Here is a 25,508-nt window from a genome sequence, read left to right as displayed (position 1 = left end):
CTCCTCTCTGATCTGTCTGTCAGCTTCATGTGCTCATTAACTTTGATGGGCTTTATTGCGGCAGTGGTGTTTTCATGGGGTGGGGGGGTATTTTTAGCTGGAGTAAGGAGTAAGGTGAGACGCCCTCTTGCCCCGTTGCCATGATTCAGTCCTCCTCTGGGTTTGTTTTGAATCTGGGTGAGGGGGTATTAGTTCGTGTTTACTCGGGTGAAATAGTAAAAGGGGCGTGGCCTCAAGGAAATCCAGTTCACTCCCATAAACAAACAAGTAGCAGACCCCCTCCCTGCGCCGGTTTTGGTCAACTGGGTAGGACCGGAGAAGTGGAGGAAACGGGACACCCCCATTTGGGAAGTGCTCCCCCATTTTCAGGCTGTCGAATCAGGACAGTGTCAGCGAGCTCCGGCGGGTCCGGCTCTGACCGAGTGGGCTAATGCGATGTGGCATGTCACCCGGGGAATCTAGGTCAAGTTTAAAGCTGCCTGGCTGTGCGCGGCTGTGCTGCAGCGCGCCGCCCCAAATCCCTCTCCTCCTAGAAATGCACACACACCTGCATTCCCGTTCCTGACATTTTTAGTCAGAGGCCGGAGCTTAAAACGCCATTTCAGACATTAAAAGCAGGCGCAGACAGACTGATGTCTTGGCCCATCCCCCTCCACACCCGAGGCAAGCGCTCGCTGTCCATGTCTGTGCCCATGTGACGCTCCGCCGTGACTGAGGAGGGGAGGGCGTTGTTTTTTCCTTCATAGTAAAAGCATCAGGACACGTGGAGCCTCACGCTGCAGCCGAGTAGTGGAATGTCAGCACTATCTCTGCCGCGCGGCGTCCCGCCCCCAGCCCCCGAGCCCCTTTCCCTGCCGCAGTGCTCCGTTTCAGCTGTGCCCTGCTTTCCGTGCACTTAAAAAGAGGGGAAGAGCTTGGAGGAGCTGAAAGTCAGTGCCATTAAGAGGTCAGGCTGCTGCATGGGCGTGGCAGCACTTTTCAGGGGTTTCTGCTCATTTTCGTGTTACAGTTTCAAACTTATATTTTGTGACGGCAAAACAAATATCTCATGAAATTACTTTTTCATAAATGCTTTGGACATTTTTATTCGGTCGTTGTGAAAATGCTCTTTTATTCAAAGAGCACCTCACTAAGCACTCTGAGGAGGGAATTAAACATTTGTCTGACTTCACTCCCAGACTAATCCGCTGTTTTCCACACATTACCTCATCTGTATTAATGTATTCCTGTGCTCTCAGTTCCCACTACTACTGTACTCTCGTCTCTCCCGGTGCTCTCTGCTGATTGGCTGCTTCAATGTTTTCAATGGTTCCAAATTTTTTTAGACTCCATGGATACAGGGAGCTGTGGGGTAGATCTGCTCAGCCAATGGGAGCACTGCGCGGGCTCCAGCTTGTCAGATTCTGCCCCCAGCCCCTAGAATCGGCCCCCCCTTCCTTCACTCGGAGCACGCGATGCTCAGTGGGGGGGTTCAAAACAACAACAAGGCTGTCGCCCAGGACATGCCAGCACTGCTGCTCCCTCTGAGGGAGGGGGCGCCTTCGGTCCTCTCGCTGTCCTTCACTTGCTGCTCCATCGCCCAACAGCCGGTTGAAGTTTCTCTGAAACGACCATCAAAGCACCTCATCAGTCATTAGAGTTTGTTTAATCCACAAAGCCAGTTTTTAACTGGACGTTTCTGTAACCAACCAACCACTCTGCGGGCCAATTACTTTTGGGAACGCCTATGGTGGTAAAGCCCGCTTTAATCTCCTCTTGGTGGACTTTGGAGCCACACAGAACCGTAAAAATAACCTCATTTAGAAAAAAAACAACAACAATGCGGCCTCGAAGGGTGCCAGTGCCGCCGTCAGAGCTCCGGCTGCAGGGGCCAGCTCAGCCGGCGCCCGGCTGAAAGGTGGCAGCAGAGGACCGGCGGAGGCGGCGCCCGCGTCTTCCAGCAGGGCGAGGTCAGACGTGGCTCCCGTCCCTTCAGAGGCGGCGTCATGTGCTGCTTCCTGACAGCCTGTGAGGAGCCAGCGTTGGCACTGTCAGACATTCAGGTCGCATTAGAGGGGGGGCTGTCAGACGAGGTGCCACATGCAGGTGGGTCTCTGCTGGTGGTCATTGGGTCTGACTGCACACAATAATTTGGGATGAAAACAATTATTTCAATGCAGCCTTTTGATATTTACAGCCTCAGCGTCGGTGCACAAAACGGGGACATGACCCACTGCCGGCTTTCCCTCCCAACCCCTCCCCTCTAACACCATGCATCTCATGCATTTTAAAAAGACCCCGTATGACCCTGCGCCGCCAAATGCTGAGCAAGTGCTTTCCTTATCACAGCAGCTCCCCGTCTCTCAGCGTTTCCTGCGTTCCCTCAGTCACTTTGGCTTCACACCTGCCACTCATCCCAGGTGAGTGCTGCAGCAGAACTCGTCTTGTCGGTTTGGAGCGCTCCTGTTCCTCACCTCTCCGTCACCGGAGTTTCACCGCTCAAACCGCCCCAGCTCCTGCCAATTCACATCTGTTTTCCTTTTCCTTCTGAGGGAGGCTGACTCCGGCCGCTGGAGCAGTTGCTGCATCACGGAGGCCGTCACTTCACCTGAAGCAACTTCCAGCTCGGGTTATGCTGGAGCTGCACATGCAGCGGTTCTCCTCTACAACTCCTAAATCCTAAAATGACGGTTGATGCAGCCGAAAAGTGCGGCTCCGTGTTCTGTCGCATTTTTTTCTTTTCCTGCTAAAACACGCACCAGTGAGATCTGCTGCTTCGTCAGCAGCCAGCAGCTCTCGGAGCGTTGCGCCTCTCGGAACGCTTCGCCCTGTAAGCGGGTCCGCTAATCCAGTCAAACAGGCTGAGCTTTTCAGGAAAACGGAGCTTAAAGAGATGAGAGATAAAACTGCGTCTCAGGCTGAGGGCGACATGAGTTTGTGCGTGAACGTACGCACAGAAAGCTGTGCAAATAAACTGCACCCACATTTATGCTTCCTAATCTTTGTTTATACTGAGACTTGTCTAATCTGCACTTAAGGCTGGAAGACCTTTAAACCTCAGCATGTGAGAACAGGAAATGAACAGGACATTCTGGCTTTACCTTCCACTTTAAAACAAAAAATCTATTTTCTGTCTTTTTTGTCTTTTTAGACAATGATTTTATTTTTTCATCCTCTGCCCACCAGAGCAAGTCCCCGCTAAACGACGCCATCAATTCGACGTTAATTCACAATTCAGCTTGATTCAATTTCAACCTAATTCCATTAAGGATTCACTCTGATCATCTTTGGATCTGTTATTAAACCTTACCAGTGGTCTTTTAATCATTATGCCATTTTTAGCCAAAATCTAAAAAACCTGTGTAGTTTCGTAGGACATAGTTTCTGCTAAGTGGCAGGAGTTTATGAGAAATTCGCCCCAGAGTTGTGGGCGGGAACATTTGCACAGAGGAAGCCTGCCCTCACTTCCCGTCTCCTCTCTCGCTAGCTTACTGCTCCCCACCCAACGTTACAGGTGCATCAGAAATGGTGAGCCATATTGGAGCTATGCCGCCGTTTTGAGCCAGATGACGTACATCATGTGGATACATCAGAATAGAGCAGAGTAAAGATTTTACGGCCCGGCCAGTGTTTTCGTCTACATTACAAATACACTATTTTTCATACAGCATTGCTCACAAACGCAGTTTTGACCTTAATTTTCTTTATAAATGTCCTCCATGAGAAAATTGTCATAAGAAAATGTTCATAACACCAAAAGCGCAATTGTCATAACAAACACCAATTGTAAGTTTTGTTTCGAAAATAAATTTTCTTTAAGACCAAATGTTTTCACATAGCTACTGATTCAAATTTAGAAAATGTCTTGATTTTAAATGCATTCAAAATAAAAAATTGATCACAGACATCTTTTTTTTTTTTTTTTTTTTGGTGCAGTTTTTAGGTTTAAAATCATTGAATCTTTTGTTTTTGTTAAGGTGACGTTTCGACACATTTCCTTTCTTATTCCTCTGAAATTTTAACGCTTTGCGTCCGCTTTTTGAGACTGACGGGCAGCTTTCTGCCATTTAGGCTCAGCAGGAATGAGCAATTTAAAACGATGAACTGGTCTTGACCCCCCCCCCCCCCCCCTCCCCCGTGTACTAGACAGTTTCATAGGTTTAATCTGAGTTGTTTCTGTGAAGACCGCGACTCTCCAAGTGGTGAGCGCTGAATTTGCATGCTGCTGCCCGTAAGAAGGTTTTCAATGCTGGGAAGAAGTTTACTAAAGCAGAAAAATTGTTCGTTCTTTTTTTTTTTTTGTGTGGGTACTTTTTGGTTTTAACATCTGGCAGTGAGAGGCTGAGCACAGGAAACACACGCTGGTGGGGTCCGAGGGGAGCGCTGGTGCCTCTGAGCTTTGGGCACATGTGGAGCGCCGCTGAGTTCACGGTGTGCGCTCAAGCAGAGCTGCTGTGGGATGCGCTCCTCTTCCTCCTCCTGTATTGAATCCCTCTTCTTTCTCAACAGGTTCCATATCATGGGGAACCTTCTGAAAGTTCTGACGTGCACAGATTTGGAACAGGAGCCCAACTTTTTCCTCGATTTTGAAAGTGAGTCGTCTTTGAAGAGTAATTCCTCCCTCCCCTGATATTGATCACACAGATGTTTTCTCCTTAAATTATGCAGCCCGGGTTTAGCATTTAGGCCGCTTTTCTCCCAGCAGCTGCAGAGCTTCTGGAGTTTTCCATCCACCTGCCTTTTCCCCAGCAGAGCGTGCACAGAATATCAATCCCAGCAGAATATAAAGCGCTGAAGACCTCTGAGCCCAACTCCAACCTGCCGTGTACCATTTTCACAAACCCAGGGACATTGTGATGCAGGAAATCCTTTTTAGGTTGATAAAGCATCCAATTTTAGCCCCCCAGTAGCCCCTGGAGGACGGTTCTTTTCCACCTTTTTCCGTTTTCTAGGAAGCAGCCCACACAGGCTGATGTGAATCCTGTGTTTTAGATGCAATTAGGGTTTTAAACGCACAGATTTAGAAAAGTCTCTCCCTCATCCGTGCAGTAAAACCCGCTGACTGTTGTTGCTCGCAGATGCACAGCCCACGGACGCAGAGCGAGAGGTGTGGGGGCAGGTGGACGCCGTGCTGAAGGACTCGGAGGGGATCCTGGACGAGTTGCAGGCCTACAAAGGAGCCGGCCAGGAGATCAGAGAGGTATGGAGTGAGCAAACACCTGAAAGACGAGCACACCTGCAGACCCATGATGTCTGCAGGTTATGTGAATCAATCTAAACGTTCCTATTGGGTATTTAAAAAGCTTTGAACAAAACAAATGATTCATAATAAAGTACGCTTTACCGGTTAATGAAAGTCTTCATGTTGGTTTTTAGCCCCCCAGAACCCGTGAACAGACTTTAATGTCACCAGTCCGGTCGAGTTCCTACAGTTTTTACCTTTCCAAACTTGCATAAAAATCCACTTAATCTATTGACTCCAACTGGGATGTTCTTCAGACTTGGCGCTGCGCTCTCTTTACCTGCAGGCGATCCAGAATCCCAGCGACGAGGCGCTGCAGGAGCTGGCGTGGGCAGCGGTGGTCCCTTTGGTGTGGAAGCTGAAGAAGTTCTACGAGTTCTCCCAGAGATTAGGTTTGTAACGGTGTGCGGTGGGAATCTGAAATCGGAGTCTGTTAGGAGATCTTTTCAAGTTTTTGGTCAAGGTATTTTCTGAATGCACCCCCCCCCCCACTCGTGACCTTAATTGCTCGCCTGTGCGTTATTGAGCGCTCAGTTGGATATGTTGGCAGCCGTGTGACGCATCAACAGAACATGTTTTATCTCCCACGAGCAGGTCTAACCCCCCACCCCCCCCCCTCCTCGCCGTGCATTTCTCAACTTGCAGCTTGCGTTGCACAGTGCACTGACCCTCATGTTAGAAATGTTTGTGGCTTGTTCAATTAGCATTAAGGCGAGTGGGGGTGGGGGACACGTGCTCCCTGATCTTCTTATGACCCTGAAGCTGAGGAGGGGGGAGGAGCCCTTCACCCCGCCGCCTCCGTGGCTACAGAAAGGTAGTGAATGGAAGCAGCGATGGCTGTTATGTAATAAAGTAGGTCATCTCCCAGCTTTGGCTGCTGCTCCAATTCACCGCCTTGACTTTTGGCTTCAGGCGCCATGTTGGCCTTCGCCGCCCAGACTCGCACACGCCGAGCCGAAAGCCTCGTGGAGGCGGGGGGCCGACATGCAGAGCAAGACAACCAAGAAGAAGAGCTTATGTAATTATCAGACGCATGTCTGTAACAAAAATGATGTTACGAAAGTAAAGTCACAAATGCAGAGAAAAGTGTAGGATTGTGTGTTAATGCACGGTTTCATTGAACGCCATCAATGGAAATTTTTTAGTATTTCTGTAGGCAGGATGCATTAAAGGGTGATGACACGCTCGCATCAGTGATCATAAAAATGTCCGTTAAGTTCAAACGTGGAGGATTGTTTCAGTTATAACGGCAAAAACCTGAAGTCTGGTCTTTCACGTCAAAACGACCCGCCGTCCAAACCGGGCCCGCCTACTCTGCCGTGCCGTGACCTGATCAGATCGGACGTCTCGCCGCCCCCGCCTCGATCGCCCACATACCGGAGTGGCTCATTTCTGACGGCCTGAAAGCCGCTCCATCTTAACTTCTGTTTTGACTGAGACGAAGGCGGGGAGGGGGAGGTGGGTGGGTGGGGGGGCCGCTGCGCCACGAAGGCCATTTTTAATCAGCCGCTTCGCTGCAAATGCTGTCCCAAGCAGATGGAAGTCATTATTGACTGGCAGACGCGAGCAATTTACCGCAGCGCTCTCCATCCGTCTCTCCTGAAAGTCCTCTCGCTCTTATCTGAAGCGGCCCGCCTCTGAGGTTACGTTGACGCGTGCATCATCGTTTGTAATTAACAAGAACCCCCAAACATTCATATAAATATATCCATTTCAACTCCACTTGCTCCCCTGAAGCTGATTGCATCCGATGCTCGTCTTGTCTGGGTTTCATCTGCCTTCTTCCTCCGCCTCCCAGACTGAACTCGACGCCCCGTCTGCGTCTATAAATACAACTCCCTCTGGACTTCTGCTGCTTTTCTTTCAAATCTAGGATTCAACAAGAAACGGTTTTATTTTTGCCTGGAAAGCGCTCGAACGTTTCCCAGCTAACGCTCTTCTTCTTGTCCTGCTGGTCCTCCTTCCTGCCTAATTAGGACTGCATGGGTATGTCATATGGAGGCATGGCGCAGGCTCCGTGTTTCCTCGCTGTCAAAACAATGAGTGTAATCCTGCTTGAATGGGATCATGCCTAACTCCCCCCCCAACCCCAGTTCATTTCCATGCCAATAAGATAATTAGTCCCATGTCGTATTTGCATCTGAATGACAAGGCCCCCGTCACGTATCCCGGGCCCTTCACCCCCCCTGGGCAGTTTGGGCATCCCAGTTGCCCCCCGTCTTCATTCAAATCCGTTTTTTTCTGTATTTTCACACACCCAGCTGCAGCGCTCCTCACTTTAGAGACCATAAATAAAAATATTTTCTGTTTCTTTAGTTTGAAGAGAATTGATTTCTGGTCAGAAAGTGAGTTTTTATAAATTTTAGTCCTTTAACTGTGTAACAAATCAAATGAATGATATTTATAATAGAAAAATACTTTGTTTGGCGGATTTCTTAATAGCACCGTTCTTGTTTACTGCTTGTTGTGGACGATGTTCTTTAGAGCAGAGACTCCAACCTTTTTCAGGCCGCATAACGGTTTAATGTCAGCCAATATTTTCACAGGCTGAAGTGTTGCCGTCAGATTTTTGTTTTTTTGTTTTCCCTCCCTTAACCCATTGCTGTCAAACTGAAAGCTAAAAAATCAGACGCCAACCTTAGGCTCGTCTGACCTTCAAGGTGCGACAGATAAATGCAAAAAAGTCACCAAAACGGGTCAATTTCTAAACATTAAATAAAAGGTTTTGAACAACTTTATTAGCAGCATCCTCTTGACACTAGACGACCGGTTGCTGATATTCTGCATTATTATTATGGTCTGTGGGAACAACTGTTGCAATGAATCCATATTTGGATATTGAATCAGATTTCTTTTATTTATTTTTTTAAGCTGAAAAGTTTTTCTTCTGTTTCCTCACTGGATCGTTTCTGCCTAAAGAAAGTTTGCCCCTTTCTCTCGATTTTCTTAACTTTGCTAGCATCAAAAGTTTCGGTTTTAGCTTTCGGTGCAGTCGCTTTAAGGAAGTACCGGACGTGGTGGAGAGAATCCGGTAATTTTCCAAAATAAAATTTCCTTTAGAATCTGAATGGAAAATAATACGGGGAAAAAAATGTAGGTTTTAGTTTCTTTGTTTTTTTTCCTCTGCGTTTTGGGACCACTGCTTTAGGTTTGACAACAACTTAGACCTCTTTAAATCCCCTAAAGGAAGTTCAGATTATTTTAACTAAAGCCGTCCACATTCTTAAGGCGGAATTGACAATCATTTCTGCATTTTCCGCTTTTACCTGACGTTTTCTAAATGGAGCGTTTTTTCTGTCCTCTGACCTTTTTACAGAATAAAACTGTTCACAGCTCAGCAGATCTGATCAAGCAGACTTGTCTATTTAAACCCGACTTCGTGCTCTTTATCATGTTGTCATTTCTGCCCCTCACCTACAAACCTGTCTTTCCCGTAACAGAAGCGGCGCTGCACAGCCTCCTGGGAGCTCTGACCAGCGAGACCTACAGCGACTCCACTCAGCACCTGGAGCGGGAGCAGGCGCTGGCCAAGCAGTTCGCCGAGATCCTGGACTTCACTCTGCGCTTCGATGAGCTCAAAGTACGACCGCTCGTCTCTTTGGCGAATCCCCGAGAGTCGCCTTTCAGCCGTTATCGTCCCTCCAACCAGCCACTGACGCCCTCAGACTGATTGAGCTCAGTGCGGGTTTTAAGGAAGCCTTTAGTGTTTAATTAGAAACCTCTAATTACTGCTTTGCTCATGATGCAGGTGCTGTGAGCTGATTGGCTGATCTGCAAGAAACTTGAAGTAATTCTGCCCTCATGTTAGCCACAGACTGCTGAGAAGAGACGAAAACATCAGACCTTTCTGCTCCTTCTGTATTGTCTGTGAACAACCAAGTACTCGGGGGTCAGCTGGTTCTCCTCCACGCCACTCACAATAAAAACCCACCCAGAGCCCCTGAGGCAATCCCGTACAACGACCCAATTAGTGCCCGCCGCCCAGCCTGGCAAGATAAAACACAGAGGTTGGGGGGGGTGTAAGGTGCCATGCCAGGCCTATTCATCAATCTTTTAGCACCCAGGCATGGGCTTCTGACCTACTTAGTGTCTGTGTGCCATGCAGCCCCCCCGAGCCGGCTGTCTCGCCGGTGGACACACTGGACACCGACTGAGTACCAGTCCTCTGTCGCATCATTAGCTCGCTGCCAGCGCAGCTTCCACTGTGACGGGCAGGAAGGATCATTTGGAAGCAGCTCCCTGATTGGCTGAAGCCAAAAACCAAAGCTTTGCATTTAGTAAAAAGTCACAGCGAAGATTTTAACCCCTTCTGTCCAAAGTGTAAATGACATCAGGGAGCGGTTGCCCTCTGTGGACGCCAGAATTAATCATTTTATTTTATTCATTCATCCGTTTTTGAGCAGATGACAAATCCTGCCATCCAGAATGACTTCAGCTACTACAGGAGAACCCTGAGTCGGATGAGGATCAACAACGTACCGGTGAGGAACAGCCCCCCCCCCGGTTCATTCCTACAGATGCGGTCCAACATGACAGACTCTCAAACACTCATGTTCATATTGTGTTACTCTTCTATCATCTTTTGATCTACTGTCTGAGCGTTTCCGGTGGTCTTTCAATTATGATTATGGCATTTTTTTTTAGCCGGAATCCAAAAACCTGTGTCGCTCTTTAGTTTCTGTAGAGCTTATTAGGAATTTTGTCTCTTGAGTTGTGCGTCGGTGCGGCGCAGCCTCGCCCCCTTCCTCTTTCTCGTTGCTGAGAGCTCTCGGTTTACATGCCTTCCTGCTTGTGGCCTGCCCAGAGTATTTTTCTACGTCACAACTACAAACTTTTCCCATCTGCGTCACTTTGTCTGCTCCTGATTCACAGCCATTTCAATTAATACCCAGAAATACAAAGTTGAGCATAGTTTTCTATACATGTGCTCCGTCGTCAGAAATATGCCACAAGAACATGTTGAAACCGAAGCACCAGCAGCATTAGAGTGGGTCTTTACGTTTTTCACACTTCAGAGAATGCAATTATGGTGTCAGGAGCGTTTCAATGTTAAATCCTGTGGTGCATTTTGAGTCGGGCACGGCGGTCCTGCAGCAGCAGCAGCAGCAGCGTTTTCTGAGTTCAAATTTCTCTGTTTTGGTGTAGCGTCTTTGTATGTCCATGTGTGAAACTGTGTTTCCATGGTGACGTCCTGTCAAATCGTACGTGTGACCCGAATGACCACAGTTCATCACCGTAGCTGGACATTAATGGAGTTCTCTTGTTGGGACTCGGAGTGTCAGACTGGAAGAGTCGGCGTTGCTCGTCCCGTTTCTGTCATGTCCTCCCGGATGTGTCAGATCCAGGTGGAAGCCGCGTCTATTTTTGAGCTTCCTCGTGAAAAAAAAAATCAAAGGAATAAATTAGCTTGTGATGTCCCTCCCTAAAACACGGAGAAGTCAAACTATAATAAATGTATGTTTTCATGTGGATTGGATTAAGCAAAACCCTGAAATGTTTGTGTTCTTAAGATCAGACTTCAGGTTTTTGGTCTGGGCTCAACCTAAACTTCAGGTTTCTCTGCTTTTTATTCCTGATCTTTGCTCCTCTTGTGCTGCTGGCTTAGCTGCTCTCCTGCTTAGTCTGTGAGCAGCTTCTCCTCTTCAGACATCAACATGCCATTAGGCGAGCTGTCACAGTGGAAAGACGCCGGCGCTGCAGCTGGATCAGTCGCTCGCCGTTTAGTCGCAGCTCAGACAGCTGAATCATTCCGACGTCCCAGATGAAACGCTGCGCCCCGTCTCCCAGCTCCTCTCTCGTCATTTGTTAAACTGGAAATTGGTTTGAAAGTCTGGGGCAGATTATTCTTATCCTGTCATGAAGACGGGAAACGTTTTTGTTTTCTTTCTTTTTTTTTTAATTCTCAGCTAAATTTAGAAGCGGCTTGATGAGGCGCCGCCGCGTTCTGCCAGGCGGCAGGTGTTCCTGTCTGAAGCTGCAAAGCTGCAGGACGTTAGTCAGCTGGGAAGCGGGGGGGACAGGGGGCTCGGTGATCCGGTTCATATCAGTGTTTTCCTGTCATTTGATGAAATAGTTTTCATGCAGATGGCAAAGCTGTTTCAGAGATGCAAACGGGAAATGACTTTTAGCTCCACGCATATCTGTCAGTCCACACATTACCTGTGGGGAAGACCTTTGTTTTATTACTTCATGACATTATCCTTTCGAATTTTCGATAAAGCCGCTTTCACCGAGCAGCTGTTCTGATAACAGGCTGGGGTCAGCTAAAGGTCTTCATCTGAATTTTAGATGAAGGTCATTCGGCCAGAGCCGCCTCGCTGCGTGTCAGACTCGTGCTTCATGTTCTTAAACAAAAGCCGTTTTTTTTTCCTTCTCTTTTTCTGCTTCCAATGATGTTCAGGCCGAGCTGGAGAATGAAGTGAACAACGAGCTGGCAAACCGGATATCTCTGTTCTACGCCGATGCCACGCCCATGCTGAAGACGCTGAGCGACGCCACAACCAAGTTTGTATCGGAGGTGAGACTTCCACCGCCTCTGTGGGTGGAGATACAGCCGGTGAAGCAGAAAGTCCCACTCCAATCATCTTTTGATGGATTTTCAAAGAGTCTTTTCATTATTGTTATGCCTTCTTTAGCTGAAATAAAAATAATTCATTTTCTAGGACATAGTTTCTGCAGAGCGGCAGTCGTTTATTACAATTGCACCCAAGTTGTGGGCGGGCCCGCCTCCTCCTCCCCGTTGCTGAGAGCTCTGCTCGCTCAGCGTATTTTCTGTCAGAAATGCAATATTTTTCTAACTGCATTTTGTCTGCTCCTGATTCACCACAATTTGAATAAAGAAATGCTCAGAAATGCATTTGAAGCTTCATTTTCTTAATATATGCCCTCCATCATGAGAAAAATGCCACAAGAACAGCATTTTACTCTGAGTGCATCTCTAAAGAAAGTCCAGACTTGTAGGATCTCCGGAGCTGTGATGCACGAAAACACAAATGAAACTCAGCTGAGAAGTTTGCAGATTTATCGTGGTCCCTCACCATAATGCGGTTCATCTTTCACTGTTGGGTTTTGTTTTTCAGTGCAATTTTGTATTTTAAAAAAAGTTCTTTTTTTCCAGTGAATTGTGTTCTGCCTCCATGCCGTGTCCCCTGTACAGATTGCTTTCAGCTTGCAATTATTTATTTTCATTCTGTTGACTGAATAAATTTTTTATAAAGCTCTGAAAATTAAAAAAAATGTTCACGTCTGTCTGAGGAAAGTTTATCAAGTGTGAAATAAGGAGTCTTACAGCCTTAAAACTTCTATAAATATTGTAAAAAATAAAGATTTCTTCTATTGCAGGTTATTTTTGGAACGTAACCCCTACGCATATTTAGAGGAAGTTATTTAGTTTTCACCGTTTAATACAGTGGCATTTGATTTCGGTTGCAAGATCCAACAATTGAAGATGCATAAAGTCTGTACCCCACAGGTGAAGAAAACTTTCTGCAGATGAGGTGAAACTTCAAGAAAAGTCCGTTTGTCTGCAGGGTTTTCTCTTGAACTCTCACTCAGGGCTTTTATAACAATAATTAAAGCACCAGATGAACCTGTGAGTTGGGTTAAGGTGATGTGCGCTTACAAAGTTGATGATTGATTGATTGATTGAACTGTAAACTATAGAAATGTTTTTGTTTTTTAGGTTTAACCTTTCAGTTTTTTTCTGTTGCAGAACAAGAACCTGCCCATCGAGAACACGACAGACTGCCTAAGCACGATGGCGAGCGTGTGTAAAGTCATGTTGGAAACGCCGTAAGTGACGCCCGGCTTCACAGCTTTACGTTTCCGGCTTTTTGCCTCATCCGTCGTCCTCCTCCCTGTCAGGGAATACCGCGGCCGCTTCATCAACGAGAGCACAGTGTCCTTCTGCCTCAGGGTCATGGTGGGGGTGATCATCCTGTACGACTACGTTCATCCTGTCGGAGCATTCGCCAAGTCCTCTAAAATTGACGTAAGTGCGTTGACGTCTCTGCGCTGCTCTTGTTTGTTTGTTTTTTAAGCTAAAGTGGAGTTTCTGCTCCCACAGATGAAAGGCTGCATCAAAGTTCTCAAAGATCAGCCTCCAAACAGTGTGGAAGGCCTTCTCAACGCTCTCAGGTTAGTTTCTCGCCCTCCCAAGGCTGATTTCATCTGACACCTCGTCTCTCTCTCTGGTGCTTAAGTTCAGCCGCTCTGACACTTCAACTGACAAGACTGTTGATTCTCACGTTGAAGATTTGAAGTTCAGGACCCCCTCCAATCGCCTTTTGAGTTATTTTGTGCTCTCTGTGGTATTTAATTATGATAATGCCCCCAAAATAAAAATAAAAATCCGCCATTTTTTTTAACGACAGTTTCTGCAGAGCGGGAGGGGTTTATTGGAAATTTGCCTCAGTGTTGTGGGCGGGGACTGTCTGTTCACTCTCTCCCCCGCTAGCTTACAGCCCGTCACACCCCCAACCTAACGTTAGCGGCGTGACAAAAATGGCGATCGATATTGCAGCCATCCATCCGTTACAGTTCAGACCCAGATTCCAGCTCAGACGAGGAAAACAAAGACGTTCATGGGTCCGTTTGTCTGCCGGTGGAAGCATCAGAAAGGGGCGGAGCTAGTGGCCCGTCCAACTGTTTTTCCAAAATCTTGTTCAAACTTTTCCCATCTGCTCCTCATTCAAAACAATTTGAATAAAGATGTACTCAAAAATGCAATTTTAAGCTGAATTTTTAACATTTTCTTCAAAAAACAAGAACATGTGAACAGCAAACCCCCGTTTTCATTGGAGTGGGTTTTTAAATTTTTCTCATTTTTAGCAGAAAAAAACTGTTTCCAGATGAGTGATCGTTCCATTTTCTCTAAAATTGCAACATAGGGCTTAAATTTTGAATGTTTTAATGCTCCGCAGGTACACAACCAAGCATCTGAACGATGAATCTACAAACAAGACGATCAAGAGCATGCTGCAGTGAGACGGCGCTGCGGCTGCTGCGGGGAAAACGCCACTCGCTGACCTGACTGATGTCGCTGCACAGAATGTCCTGTTTTTTTTTTTGTTTTTTTTAAAGGAATGAACTGAATACTTTATTGGTTTTTCTTCATAACTATCTGGACAGAAAAACCACAATTAGGAACAAAAATCTTGGTGACAATCCTTCATTTAGTTGTCGCTGTCGTCATCCTCTCCCTCACCTCTGGCGGCTGGTCGAGCCACCGCTGATGGGCCGGGTTCATTGTCTGGGTCCACTTGGTCACCTCCCTGTCCTCTCACGACCGCATCGGCATGTGCTCTCATGCTGGCAAGAGGAATGCCATGTTGGGATGCCTTCTTGCAACCTCAGTGAACCCGGAGAAGTCGTCATGCTCATCCTCTGTGACCTCAACATCCATGTCAGGCCCCTCACTCTTGGAGGCATTATATGTGGTAATCCGCTCTTACGAAGCGTATCGTTCCCATTGGAGACGAGCAGTTCTTTGGCAACCCACGCCACCAACAACGAGCCACGAACTGCCCCTAAATCCCCCGCAAATCCGGCATAGATGCGCCCACCAACTGCCAGTAGCCCAGCTCGAGCGGCTGCCCACTCATCGGGATAGGCCCATCGTACAAGGTACCACGGACAGTCAGCACGCTGATGTCTTTCTGCAGACATTAGTCGCCGTTGCGACTGGCGGCAAGACAATGGCAGCACATATACACTGCGACTCGCCGATCGGTTGGTCGGATAGGTTGCCACTGCCACGAAGAATGTGATTCTAGCCTGGAGATCTATGTTGTCCGCCCACTGCCAGGTATTTTTATTTTAGGCTGCCTGGATGACACCATCCTGACTGGCTGGCATGAGACCTATGACATCCGTGAACCACTAGAGGTTTCCGAAGTTTCGTGGGTCGGCCGTCATCCGGAGTAATTCATCCCTGGCTTCCGCCTGATTATAACACTCGGCGAGCATTTCGGCTATAACCTGTCGAGCCATAGCGATAGATCATTGAAAGTCGGTCCCCTCTCTTGAAGAGACCCAGATCTGGCAAATTGCCATGGCTTGGGCCAGGTGATGAACACAGTCCCTACCGGTCATCCTTTCGAGGGGAAAGGGCTCAATGTCGCACCTTCTCAGAATGCACGGACTGAGCCCTCCTGCACCAACGAGGTGAGCAAAAACTGCAGCATTGTCCGAACCGGCCACAGGTATTCTCGCCCCCAGGTTTCGAACAGCTGGTGCACGAGGTGTCTGTCGTGCTACTGTTCCTGGGACCATTCCCCGCCATCTGTTTATCTCTGCCAGGCGCCTCAGCCTTTCGCCGGTGAGCCTGGGTGCTCCCTCCTGAACCCCTTGCTGTCTCGTGAACCCAAACGTTACAATCCCGGAGTTTTTAAGAATTTGAATATTCAGTTTTGGTTACTTTCTGGAATGTCCTGTTTTCATCAGTTTCTTGTTTTTCTTTTTATTTTAATAGAAAAAGAGCACCGCCCCCCTTTTTTTTTTTTTTTTTTTTTTTTACGCAAAATGCTACTGCCATCATGAACGTCTTTCTGTGCCAAACCGACGTTGCTGAGCTGTGTGTAGAAGAAGGCCACGTGACGGCGACGGTTGAGCAAAGCATCACCAATGTTATTAAATAGGTCTTGTTTTTCCCTGTTTCAGGGATGGGAGTGCTCGGACTTGAAAATTTGAGAGAGATATAGATATATATATATATATATATATAAATATAGAAGTATATATTTTTGTTTGATTGGTTATTTAATTAAGTCTTCTGCATGATGAACATGTCTTTTCCTTCTATTTAAAAAAAATGAATGGTTTAATTTGTCTGATCTGTTGTGCATTATCAAATGTGTAATTGAAACGGTACTTTGCAAATGAAATTAGTACTGTTTTTATATTTTTTACTGGTTTTAATTTGTGCAGTTTGTCTTTTTTCTTTTTTTTTCTTTGATTCTGTAGTATTATTTTCATTCATTTGAAAACTTTGAACTGTGATGTGTGCAGAATCAAATTCAAATCTGGAGTCTGTACTGAAAACGTGCAGTTTGTTGTGGCCTGGAGACAAAAGAGAACTCATTTTCTACTCGCCGCCTCTGGTCTCTTATTCTCCGACTGGTTTTTCTTCTCAAAACAAAAATAAAATGTGTGGGGAAAAAAGCTTTTTTTTCCAACTAAAAAAAAAAAACGTTTTAAAGTCCAATACCTTTTAAACATATTTTTATAAAGCAGATGGGATTTTTTTTCATTTGAATTTTACTCGATGTGAGCTTTTATTTTGAAAGCTGCAGCACTTTTAACAAGTCAAAGTGGAAATTGAGGGAACTAACCCTAAAGAACCTACAGGGTCAAATTTGACTGCTGATTTTAATTTGTATATATTTATCTTTTTGTGTTTGGCTGCTGCTAATTGCTGCTACCCAAATCAAAATATCAAAATAACTTTAGAAGCCCAAAAGGTTTAGTTTTATATCTGAGTTTAAATGAACACGTTCTACCTTTTAACTTTATTTTTTTCATTTTTTTGAAATTATTTTTATGGTGATAAATTAAGTTTGTTTTTTGTGTTTTCTGATACGCAAACCTGTTTGTGCATAAAGTTGAGTTTCTGTGTGTTAAAATCAAACGCATCATCTAAGTTTAATCTGAATATTAAATTTAGAATATATCCCAATGGTTTTATGCAGACGTAAACCTTTCACTAAGAAAGATGAAATGCTTTTATTTTGAAACAAAAATTTAAATTTGATCAAAGATTTAAAAGAAAAGAATGAAGTTTAAATTAAACATTTGCTGTTGGTGGGACATTTAGACTAAAGAGTCATCATTCACACAGATCAGACCACGATCAGAGACGACACTGGCCTTCATGGCCTGCATTCATTATTAAACGATGCCCGTCTCCTCAGAAAGTGCATCCCGCTCCTCTTCCTGTTCTGGGATCCGTCCAGACAACCACACCGTCCTCTGAGGATGTTCAGAATTTCAAATTAGCATTACGCTCCTCACTGCTCCCTCTCAAATCCACACTTACTATGATTGCAAATCTTTCATGGTGTCCTGTATGTTTCAGTGTGAGATTGTGGGATATCACGCCCATTTTAGGAACTCAAAACATGAAATGATCTGTAGAAACGATGCTTTTTTTTGCTGAGGGGGGGGGGCACAAACTTGCTTCATGGTAGCAGCAGTGGTCACCACACTACTGTGGCCCCTCACTCTGCCCTTCTGCCCCCCTGGTCAGACCTACATGTGACGAATTCATAAAAATAAAAAACATATTTTTTAAGATGTCAGCTTTTCTGTTGGTTTTATCTCCATAGCAACCATTTTATTTTATGCTCACCTCGGGGTAACGAACAGGTCTGTATTATTTTTGGAAGAATCTGCAAAAGTAAATTTTGGGATTTCCTTGGTAACGGAGTTATTTTGCTGTCCACGCTCACATTCCTAATATGTCCTGATCGTATGTTATATGGTTTCGTTCAGCTTTAACCAACGTTAAAATAAACGTTCACAATATTCTGGTAAAAAATGTGCGTGCCACGTTGGAACGCTACTTTTGCAAGCTTGCTATACGCATGTTTAAAATCTACAAACCTTAAAACCAACATTTTTTTTCCCAAACAGCTTCACAATGAGGCTGGGATAGATCAAAATCCCTAGGAGGAGTTTCAATTTGTATCTGCTACTAAATTTTCTTTCTTTTTTTTTATTCGAAATGGCAACCTCTTCTTTAGGTCAAAGGTCAATGAAACTTTGTGGTTGTAGGCTTTCATCAGCACCATGGTTGCCTTTGAGATTTTGTGGAAATAGTTTTCTTTTCCCATATTGTGGGGAAAATAACCAACTGCCAGGTCCTGTGGCCATCCCATAATCGTTTTCAAACTTCCTTTTGATATCCTTGATACAAGTGTTTTGGTTACTTTTTTCTTTTTCTTTTTTTGAGCCCCATAAGTAATTTTGACCTCAATCATTTTTTTATGGTTTTGTCATCATTTTTTGGAGGGTGGGGTCATTCTTTGTGTCAAACATTTATTTTCACAGGTACTAGGTGGGGATCAAATTCTGGTGAGGTGTTGTGAGGCGCAGACAGAATTGTGAAAATAATCTGGTTTTCGGTTTCCAGAACGACGTAAATATGCTGTCATGGATTTTATGTATTTCATATAATGCAAACTGAATAAAAACCACAATAAAATTAGCAAATCATAACAATTTGTCAAACCAGTGATGATGGAAGGATTTACAGCCCTTTTATTCATCTTTCAAGCCTTCCATTCTCATTTTGCCCATTTAGTTAAATGAAAGATAAAAGCCGGTCTATAATTAACGGCTCATTAAAATAGACATCATGATGTTTCTGACAATCGTCGATTTGTGCAAAAAACCTTTTATGGTCCAATTATGTCCTCCTCACACATGAAAGGTTGTCCTTTCTCTGCTCGCCTCCAACTTTGAGGAGGAGGCCACTCCTCCGTTGCCACTGCAGCAGAACTTCTCGGGTCAAAGAGGCAGCAGACTGAGGATGGGTGTGTCCTCTGCAGCAGATCCGGACGACGGGATGAAGGAGGAGATGGAGAGGATTCATTTTGGGTGTGGCTTTTGCAGAAGGGAGATGGAAAAGACAAAAAAGGAGAGCAGGATGATGGAGAGCATGCGCCGCGCCATGACTCGTGTCCCGGCGTGACCCACTCGCTGCAGAAGCGCTCGCATCCTCTCTCTGCATCCTCGGCTGCTGCAGGGAGGGAGGGCGCAGCTCTGCTCATGAATGAATGGGAGGAGCAGAGCCGCTGTTCACGATCCGGCATGCACGCCGAGCACAAAGTAACGCACCGATCCGACACACAAAAACCCGTTCATCCTGTCTGCTCCTCAAAGCGCGTGCATGGTGGAAGCTACAGATTCAGAGGCAGCGTGTTTGGTTTTCACGCTGACATCAGAACCTCATCGCTGATCTGACTCCATTTAACTCAAAATCGTCTGTAGGTTTGTTTCAATCGCTTTGCTAGTGGATATTGGAAGTTTGCATCCATCCATCAATCAAACCTGCTTGTTCAGTGATGCTGAAACCTGCCTGGCAACTGTTGGATGAAGGCGGGGTATTGTAACCCTTGTGCTATCCTAGGCACTTTAACATTGGGAGTGGGGTAATCTAGACCCACTAGACAGTGCTCTGAACCTTTTTTCTTCAATGATTTGTGATCCTCACTGGTGTCCATGGATTACATGAAATCTTTGCACCTTTATCCACCTTTGTCATGGTAGGGAGAACACGACAATGTAAGGGTGGGGTCATCTAAGATAGCACAAGGGTTTAGATAGATAGATAGATAGATAGATAGATAGATAGACAACTTTATTTATCCATTTGGGAGGTTCCCGCATGGAAATTGACAACTCCATCGCATACAGCACTGGTTGACATACATATAGGAAAAAGGAAAAAGCAGCACAGTGACTAGAAAGATTAGAAAGATTAGAACAGTATGCCAGTTTGCCAGTCCATCGCAGGGCGCTTTTCTTTGTGTGATCTTCAGTTTTTGATCATTTATCACATTTTTTCATGATAAAGAAGCTGGGTTTTTTTATTTTAATAATCATTACAGTCCTGTAAGTTATACGTCTCAACAAAACACAAATCTAGGAGGAGAGCAATGGCGTGACAATCAGAGCACACATGCAAAGCATGAACTGCAGGTCAAAGGGGATTTGAGGGATTTAAAAGGGTCACAAATTTTAGAAAAGAATGTATAAACTTGACTGATCCCAGCTGCTTTGTTAGTGAGTGAAGTTGGGTAGAACTTGTTAAGAGGCTTGTGGGGGGGGTTCACATTACACCTGAGCCGGGGGTGTTCGTGTCCCTGGGGGGTGGGTCCTGGTCCTTGCCCCTGAGCGCTGGGCCCCGCCAAACTTCCAACAGTGGCCGAGCCTGGTCGGGCCATATTTACAACACCACTTGTGGGCCCCCTTTTTTCCCCGGGGTTCCCCCCTCCTGGGCGGGGGCGGCGGGCCCCTGCCTTGCTCCGCCGGGTGGGTGGCTGCCTGGAGTGCGGAGCGGGTCTCCCTTGCGGGGTCCTGGCTCATACCTGGGGTTGGGGCGGGGGGATGCCCGGAACTCCTGGGTGGTGGTGGGGTGCTCGTCTGGGGCTGTGGGCGTCCTTCTCCGGTGGGGCCCTGCGTTGGGCTCTCCCGGCGCGGCGGGGGGCTGCTTTCCTGGCTGGGCTGGGGCGGCGCTCTCTTTCCCTCCGTGCCTCCCTGCTCTCTGGCTCTGTGGGCCTCGCGGCGGTCCTGCTGGCCCTGGCCTGGGTGGCGGTCTTGGTCGCCCGGGGGGCGGTTGTTCCCTGCCTGTTCCCGTGTGGCGTTGGGGGGATTCCGGCTGCCGCTGCTGTTGCGGCGGGGGTTTGGGTGTGGGGGTGGCTGGGTGCTCCTCCTCCTTCTTTTCACATTCCACCATCCATTTTAGAAGAACATAAACACTCACCTGAACACAGGTGTTAGCTCACCTTTGCACTAATAGTTTGCATGATTGAATGAATGAAAGATTTCACACTTGTTGGTTTAAAGGCATAGGTATGCGTTCGTGAACACTATCTGTTTTGTGTACATTTTGACATGTGGACATTTTTGCAGCTAGCAGGTGTGTTGATAACATTTGAGTGTGTGTGCACAGGCCCCGCCCTTTTTGTACTACATTTGAACCGTAATGATAAACAACCAGTAAACCTGTCTGATCTATGCTGCTTCATGGTCTTACCCCCCTCTCACTATCACCCCCCCCCCCCCCCTCTCTAACATCCCTCCCTCTTCTTCCCTTCTTTCCTTTTCCGTCCGGTCCAACACCAAAGATTTCCAAACATGGTTGAAATTAATAAAGTTTGGCCTCAATTACAAAAGGGGTTTGTTCAGTCACACCTTTGGTTTGTCTGAAGATTAATAACCCCTCTTGTTAAAGTAAAATATGTCCAACACAAGAGGCCCTCAGCTCTCATCTGCCTGCCTAGCTGTTGGACAGGACAAGTTAAAAAAAAAAAAAGAACTTGTTAAGAGGCTTGCAGAACGCTGTGCGGCTACGATCCTCATTACGTAAAGTCAGGGGGAAATGTTTGCAGCAGGAACTTGCTGAATACTATTTACTCACAGGCTGCTTCACTGAGACAGTAAAGAAGCTGAATGAACACAGATACACTTTGACGTCTGTATTTATGCATCAAAACATTTGATTGAAGAGAGTGGGATCTCGCTGAAATCCACCCTGATGCTGTCAGATCCTAATATTTGTCCCGCAGAGTTCTAATGTGAACAGTGAAAAATAATGTAAACATTTGTGGTAATTTATAGAGTTCTCTGGTTTACTTATAAAGTATCTTTTGTTTTTCCATTCTTTATTTTAGGACTCAATGAGACAGAAAATGACCATTCAAATGCAGGAAAAGTGGGCGGTGTCACATACAGTGACCATGGATGGTTTTAGCATTATGGGATGCATTTCTATGCACTGAAGTTCTCTCCAATTGGACACTTTGGTTCATGGTTTATCAGCCTACAGGTGAATTCTGGTGTGGTTTGCCTACAATTTGAATGCAGGGGGACTTTGTAATGTAATAGAACTGGGAAGCTTCTGCTAATTCAACACATTTAGACCATGGTCTGGGTGAATACTTGATTCTGATTGGCTGCTGGGTGTGCATTAAAAAGTGATAATGCACAGTGATAACCACACGCCCCAAAAAGAAGTTCCGGTCACCTAACTCAACTCTTCTGTATCACTGTGCCGGCTTCTCTAAAACAACCTTTAGCTTCATCATCTGGACAAAAACAAGCAGTTAAAGGTGAACTTTCTCTCTAAACTGATGCTTTATTCAACCCATCGGGACGATCAGCATATATATATCGCCGAATCTTGACTGCACCACGTAACAAATAGTCAGATATTTGTGAAAAAAAGCGATCCAAATCGGAAAAAAAACAAGAATTAAGGACTAAAAACTGGTTAATATTTATTTCTTTTTTAAATGACCATGGTATAAGCGGGTAAATGGCCTTCGAAGTGTGCATTATCACTTTTTAACGCACTTCGCGGAAGCAACCGTCCGACGCGATCAGGCATTCCATGGCGTACGTTAAAAAGTGATAATGCACACTTTGTCGGCCATTAACCCTTACATGACGCACAGGGTTAATGCACACCTAAAAAAGAATATTCTTTATCACTGTGCTGGTCTCTAAAAACAAGCAGTAAGTGGGGAACTTTCCCCCTAACCCTTGTGCTATCCGAGGCACTTTAACATTGGGAGTTGGGTCATCTAGACCCACTAGACAGTGCTCTGAACCTTTTTTCTTCAATGATTTGTGATCTTCACTGGTGTCCATGGATTACATGAAATCTTTCCACCTTTATCCACCTTTGTCATGGTAGGGAGAACACGTCAGTGTAAGGGTGGGGTCATCTAAGATAGCACAAGGGTTACACTGATGCTTTATTTAACCCATTGAGACGCCCAGCATAAATATCGCTTTCCTTTGCTAAGTGCGCGCCGCACCATGGAACAAATATTCCGCTTTTTGTGAAAAATGTGATCTAAACTGGACAAATAACAAGAATAAAGTATTAAAATCTGAATGTTTATCTCTTTTGTAAGTGACTATGGTCTAAGTGGGATAAAGTGTGTATTGGGGGGACGTAACTGGGATCTTCTCAACCCCGGTTAGGGGACACTCAGGTCCCCATCGTGGGAATTTGCATGGATGAGGGCGTCGGTTGTGCTGCTGGTTTCACCTCAAGCTAGGGACACACCGGGCATGTGACGCGCATTCAAAAACTAAACAGATTCTTAAACGCACCTTTTTAGCCCATGGTGTTCACACTGGACAAGCAGGGAGGGGCTTCTTCTTTGTTTTTCCTTTGCTACTGTTTACTAGCACACCTACAGTTGGAAGACGCTTGCTGTAGCGGTGCAGATCTTGCTCTGATCTGGTTTCGTCTTCCACACCTCTATTGTGACATATGAAAGTCTTGGCGTCATGGAATTCTGTTTAGGTACAAACCGGCTGGTACTTCTGTGAATTTGTACGTAGAGCCTGAAAACGGTTGTAAAAACTTGCACAGCTGCGCCTGAACGTGAGAGTTTTAAAAGCAACCTCCCGCCACTTTAAGTGGAAATGGTGGCTTGAGCGCGGGTTGTGGAGTGTGGTGTGAATGTAGCATGACAGTGAACGTCTCCTGCTAATATCCCATAGATTTGATTTAAAACCAACCTTAAAGTTGTCAAAAAAGGTTTAAGTTTCAAAGCTGTTGGAAGACCCCCTCCCCCCCCTGTGTTTTTCCTTATTCTTCAATTTTCGCAGCACAATATGCACCACAGCGAGCTGGCACAACTGTCAGTTATTTCCAAGTAAAGGCTTCTCTTCTTCTATTCCAGCGAAAGCCCCCCCCCAGCCTGAGAACCTGCTTCTGTCCATAAACCACAAGACCCTAACACATTGCTCATCTGTCTCATGGGGGAGACAAGTTCACTTTTCTGAGAAAGACAACGGGCATCCTCTGAGACCACCCCCCCCCCCCCCCCCATACACACATACAAACACCCTGCCACAGATGCAACCCCCCCCTCCAGATCCCACTTCCTCCTGCACGTTGCTTTAATCGGGGAAGTCTTAGTTAATCAGTCGTGTCAAAACATCAACGGCTCATTGAGGATCCCGTTTCACGCCCAAAAGAGCTCATCCGAGGGGGGGGGGTGCACTCATCTGGGTCCGTTGAGCAGATAGGACTGTCGGCTCGGCCAGAGCTTCAGAGCTTTATCTGGAGCTAAGAGGCGCTGAAAGTGGGGCTTCAGTGAAAGCCGTTCCAACTAAACAATGTCAACGTTTGACACATTTAAACGTGTGCAACAAGCAAATAAATGCATTAAATCTAAAATTCATTTATTATTTTGAGTAAATTGAATTCAGAAAACTTTTTCAGAAAGTTCGGTTTTCTTCAAGAAATATAAGTATTTAATATTTACATTATTTATATACTTTTTTTTTTACACTTTTATTTATTTGTTTATTAGGTTAATAATCTCTGTTTTTCCTTTTGTGTATTTTATTCCTTTGACATTTTGGTTTAACTCGAGGGTTTTCCTCAGTAATGATAATTTTTCTGAAGTAGAAATTGACCAATCAGATGCCTCAATGACACCAGGTGGTCTCCCGCCAAACGTTCTAAAATCGGATGGGCAGACTTTGTGTAGCCTACGATGTTAATTGGTAGCAGAGCGGCGTTCCTGCAACAATCTCACACCAGATTGGCATGAGTGGTCGCCACGGAAATGACGACTCAAACCGACTCAGGCCAATTACTGCTTATTGACGATATCAGGTTCCAATACGGCGGCGTCCGCATCACAAAAAAGTGGCGACCGATTTGACCTAATTCAGGTGGAACCGGAAGTAAACAACTTTCTACGCGTGGCGTCACACTTAGTCAGTCCAGTTCTCAGATTTAGTCATATAATAAGCCAGATTTTTACTTTGCATCTTATTCAATAACCATTTAATGTTATTTTGTATGTGGGGGTGTGAGCATAACGTGCTTTTTACATTTTTTTTGGCGTGTGAAAAGGTCTTTGTTTTTTACTTTGGTCTGTAAGTCGAAAAAGTTTTTTTTTCATGTGTAGCCCTTTGTGTTAAATGTGTTGTTGTTTTTTTAAATAAAGTTTTATTTCCTCTGACAAACTTTTTCTAAACCAGTGAACTCAATTGTTTTTAATTTTCTGAGCTGCTGGAACATTTATAATCCAAAAACAACAACTGTAAAAACTATTACAAGGAAATTCAATTCTATTTTTTAATGTATTAAAAATAGGGCTCTAAATAAAAAAAACATTTACATGAATATTTTAATTAAAACAGCAAAACCTAAAATATTGATTTTCATCTATTTTCAAAGCTTTTTCAGTTGTTTTTTTTTTTTAATTATAATTATTTTAGGAAGAATCAAAAAAACGTTCCATTACTTATACGTGAGAGTTCTCTGTTTATACTTTCTAGCTCGCAGCCCCTCCCAATCTATTATTAGCGGGGCAACAAAAATGGCGAGGGGTCACTCAGTCCATAATCAATGGGTAACGCTCTCATCGATGTGGTTTATTGTTGTCTTTGAAATATTTCTTATGGTTGACCTCCACTTTGTAGTTAAAGCTGCTTTTTAAAGGTTAAAGGTCACATTGTTCCTCCTTTTCCCTCAAAGAAAAAAAGCTTTTCAAAGTTCTGGAGGATCTGACGCTTCGCCCCCCTTCTG

At 45.4% G+C, this 25,508-nt stretch overlaps 1 protein-coding gene across 3 annotated transcripts in view; it reads left to right on the top strand.

Annotated features, from left to right (window-relative positions):
* The window catches only part of fam49bb (family with sequence similarity 49 member Bb), a 30,667-nt gene extending 14,360 nt beyond the window's left edge, over nt 1-16,307 (top strand). For all 3 annotated transcript variants that reach the window (XM_023950205.2, XM_023950204.2, XM_078938418.1), the window contains 10 exons: nt 4,489-4,571; nt 5,058-5,179; nt 5,508-5,613; nt 8,662-8,801; nt 9,625-9,702; nt 11,622-11,738; nt 12,933-13,012; nt 13,085-13,211; nt 13,287-13,357; nt 14,143-16,307. In XM_023950205.2, the coding sequence (XP_023805973.1) occupies nt 4,499-4,571; nt 5,058-5,179; nt 5,508-5,613; nt 8,662-8,801; nt 9,625-9,702; nt 11,622-11,738; nt 12,933-13,012; nt 13,085-13,211; nt 13,287-13,357; nt 14,143-14,206 (978 nt within the window). In that variant the 5' untranslated portion in view covers nt 4,489-4,498 and the 3' untranslated portion in view covers nt 14,207-16,307. The remainder of the gene's footprint in view (nt 1-4,488; nt 4,572-5,057; nt 5,180-5,507; nt 5,614-8,661; nt 8,802-9,624; nt 9,703-11,621; nt 11,739-12,932; nt 13,013-13,084; nt 13,212-13,286; nt 13,358-14,142) is intronic.
* Nucleotides 16,308-25,508: the final 9,201 nt, after the last annotated feature.

The sequence above is a fragment of the Oryzias latipes genome, chromosome 20, assembly GCF_053564925.1.
Source record: "Oryzias latipes strain Hd-rR chromosome 20, Olatipes_Hd-rR_3.1".
In the NCBI taxonomy this organism is placed as follows: Eukaryota; Metazoa; Chordata; class Actinopteri; order Beloniformes; family Adrianichthyidae; genus Oryzias; species Oryzias latipes.
This window is presented reverse-complemented; position numbering and strand designations above follow the sequence as displayed.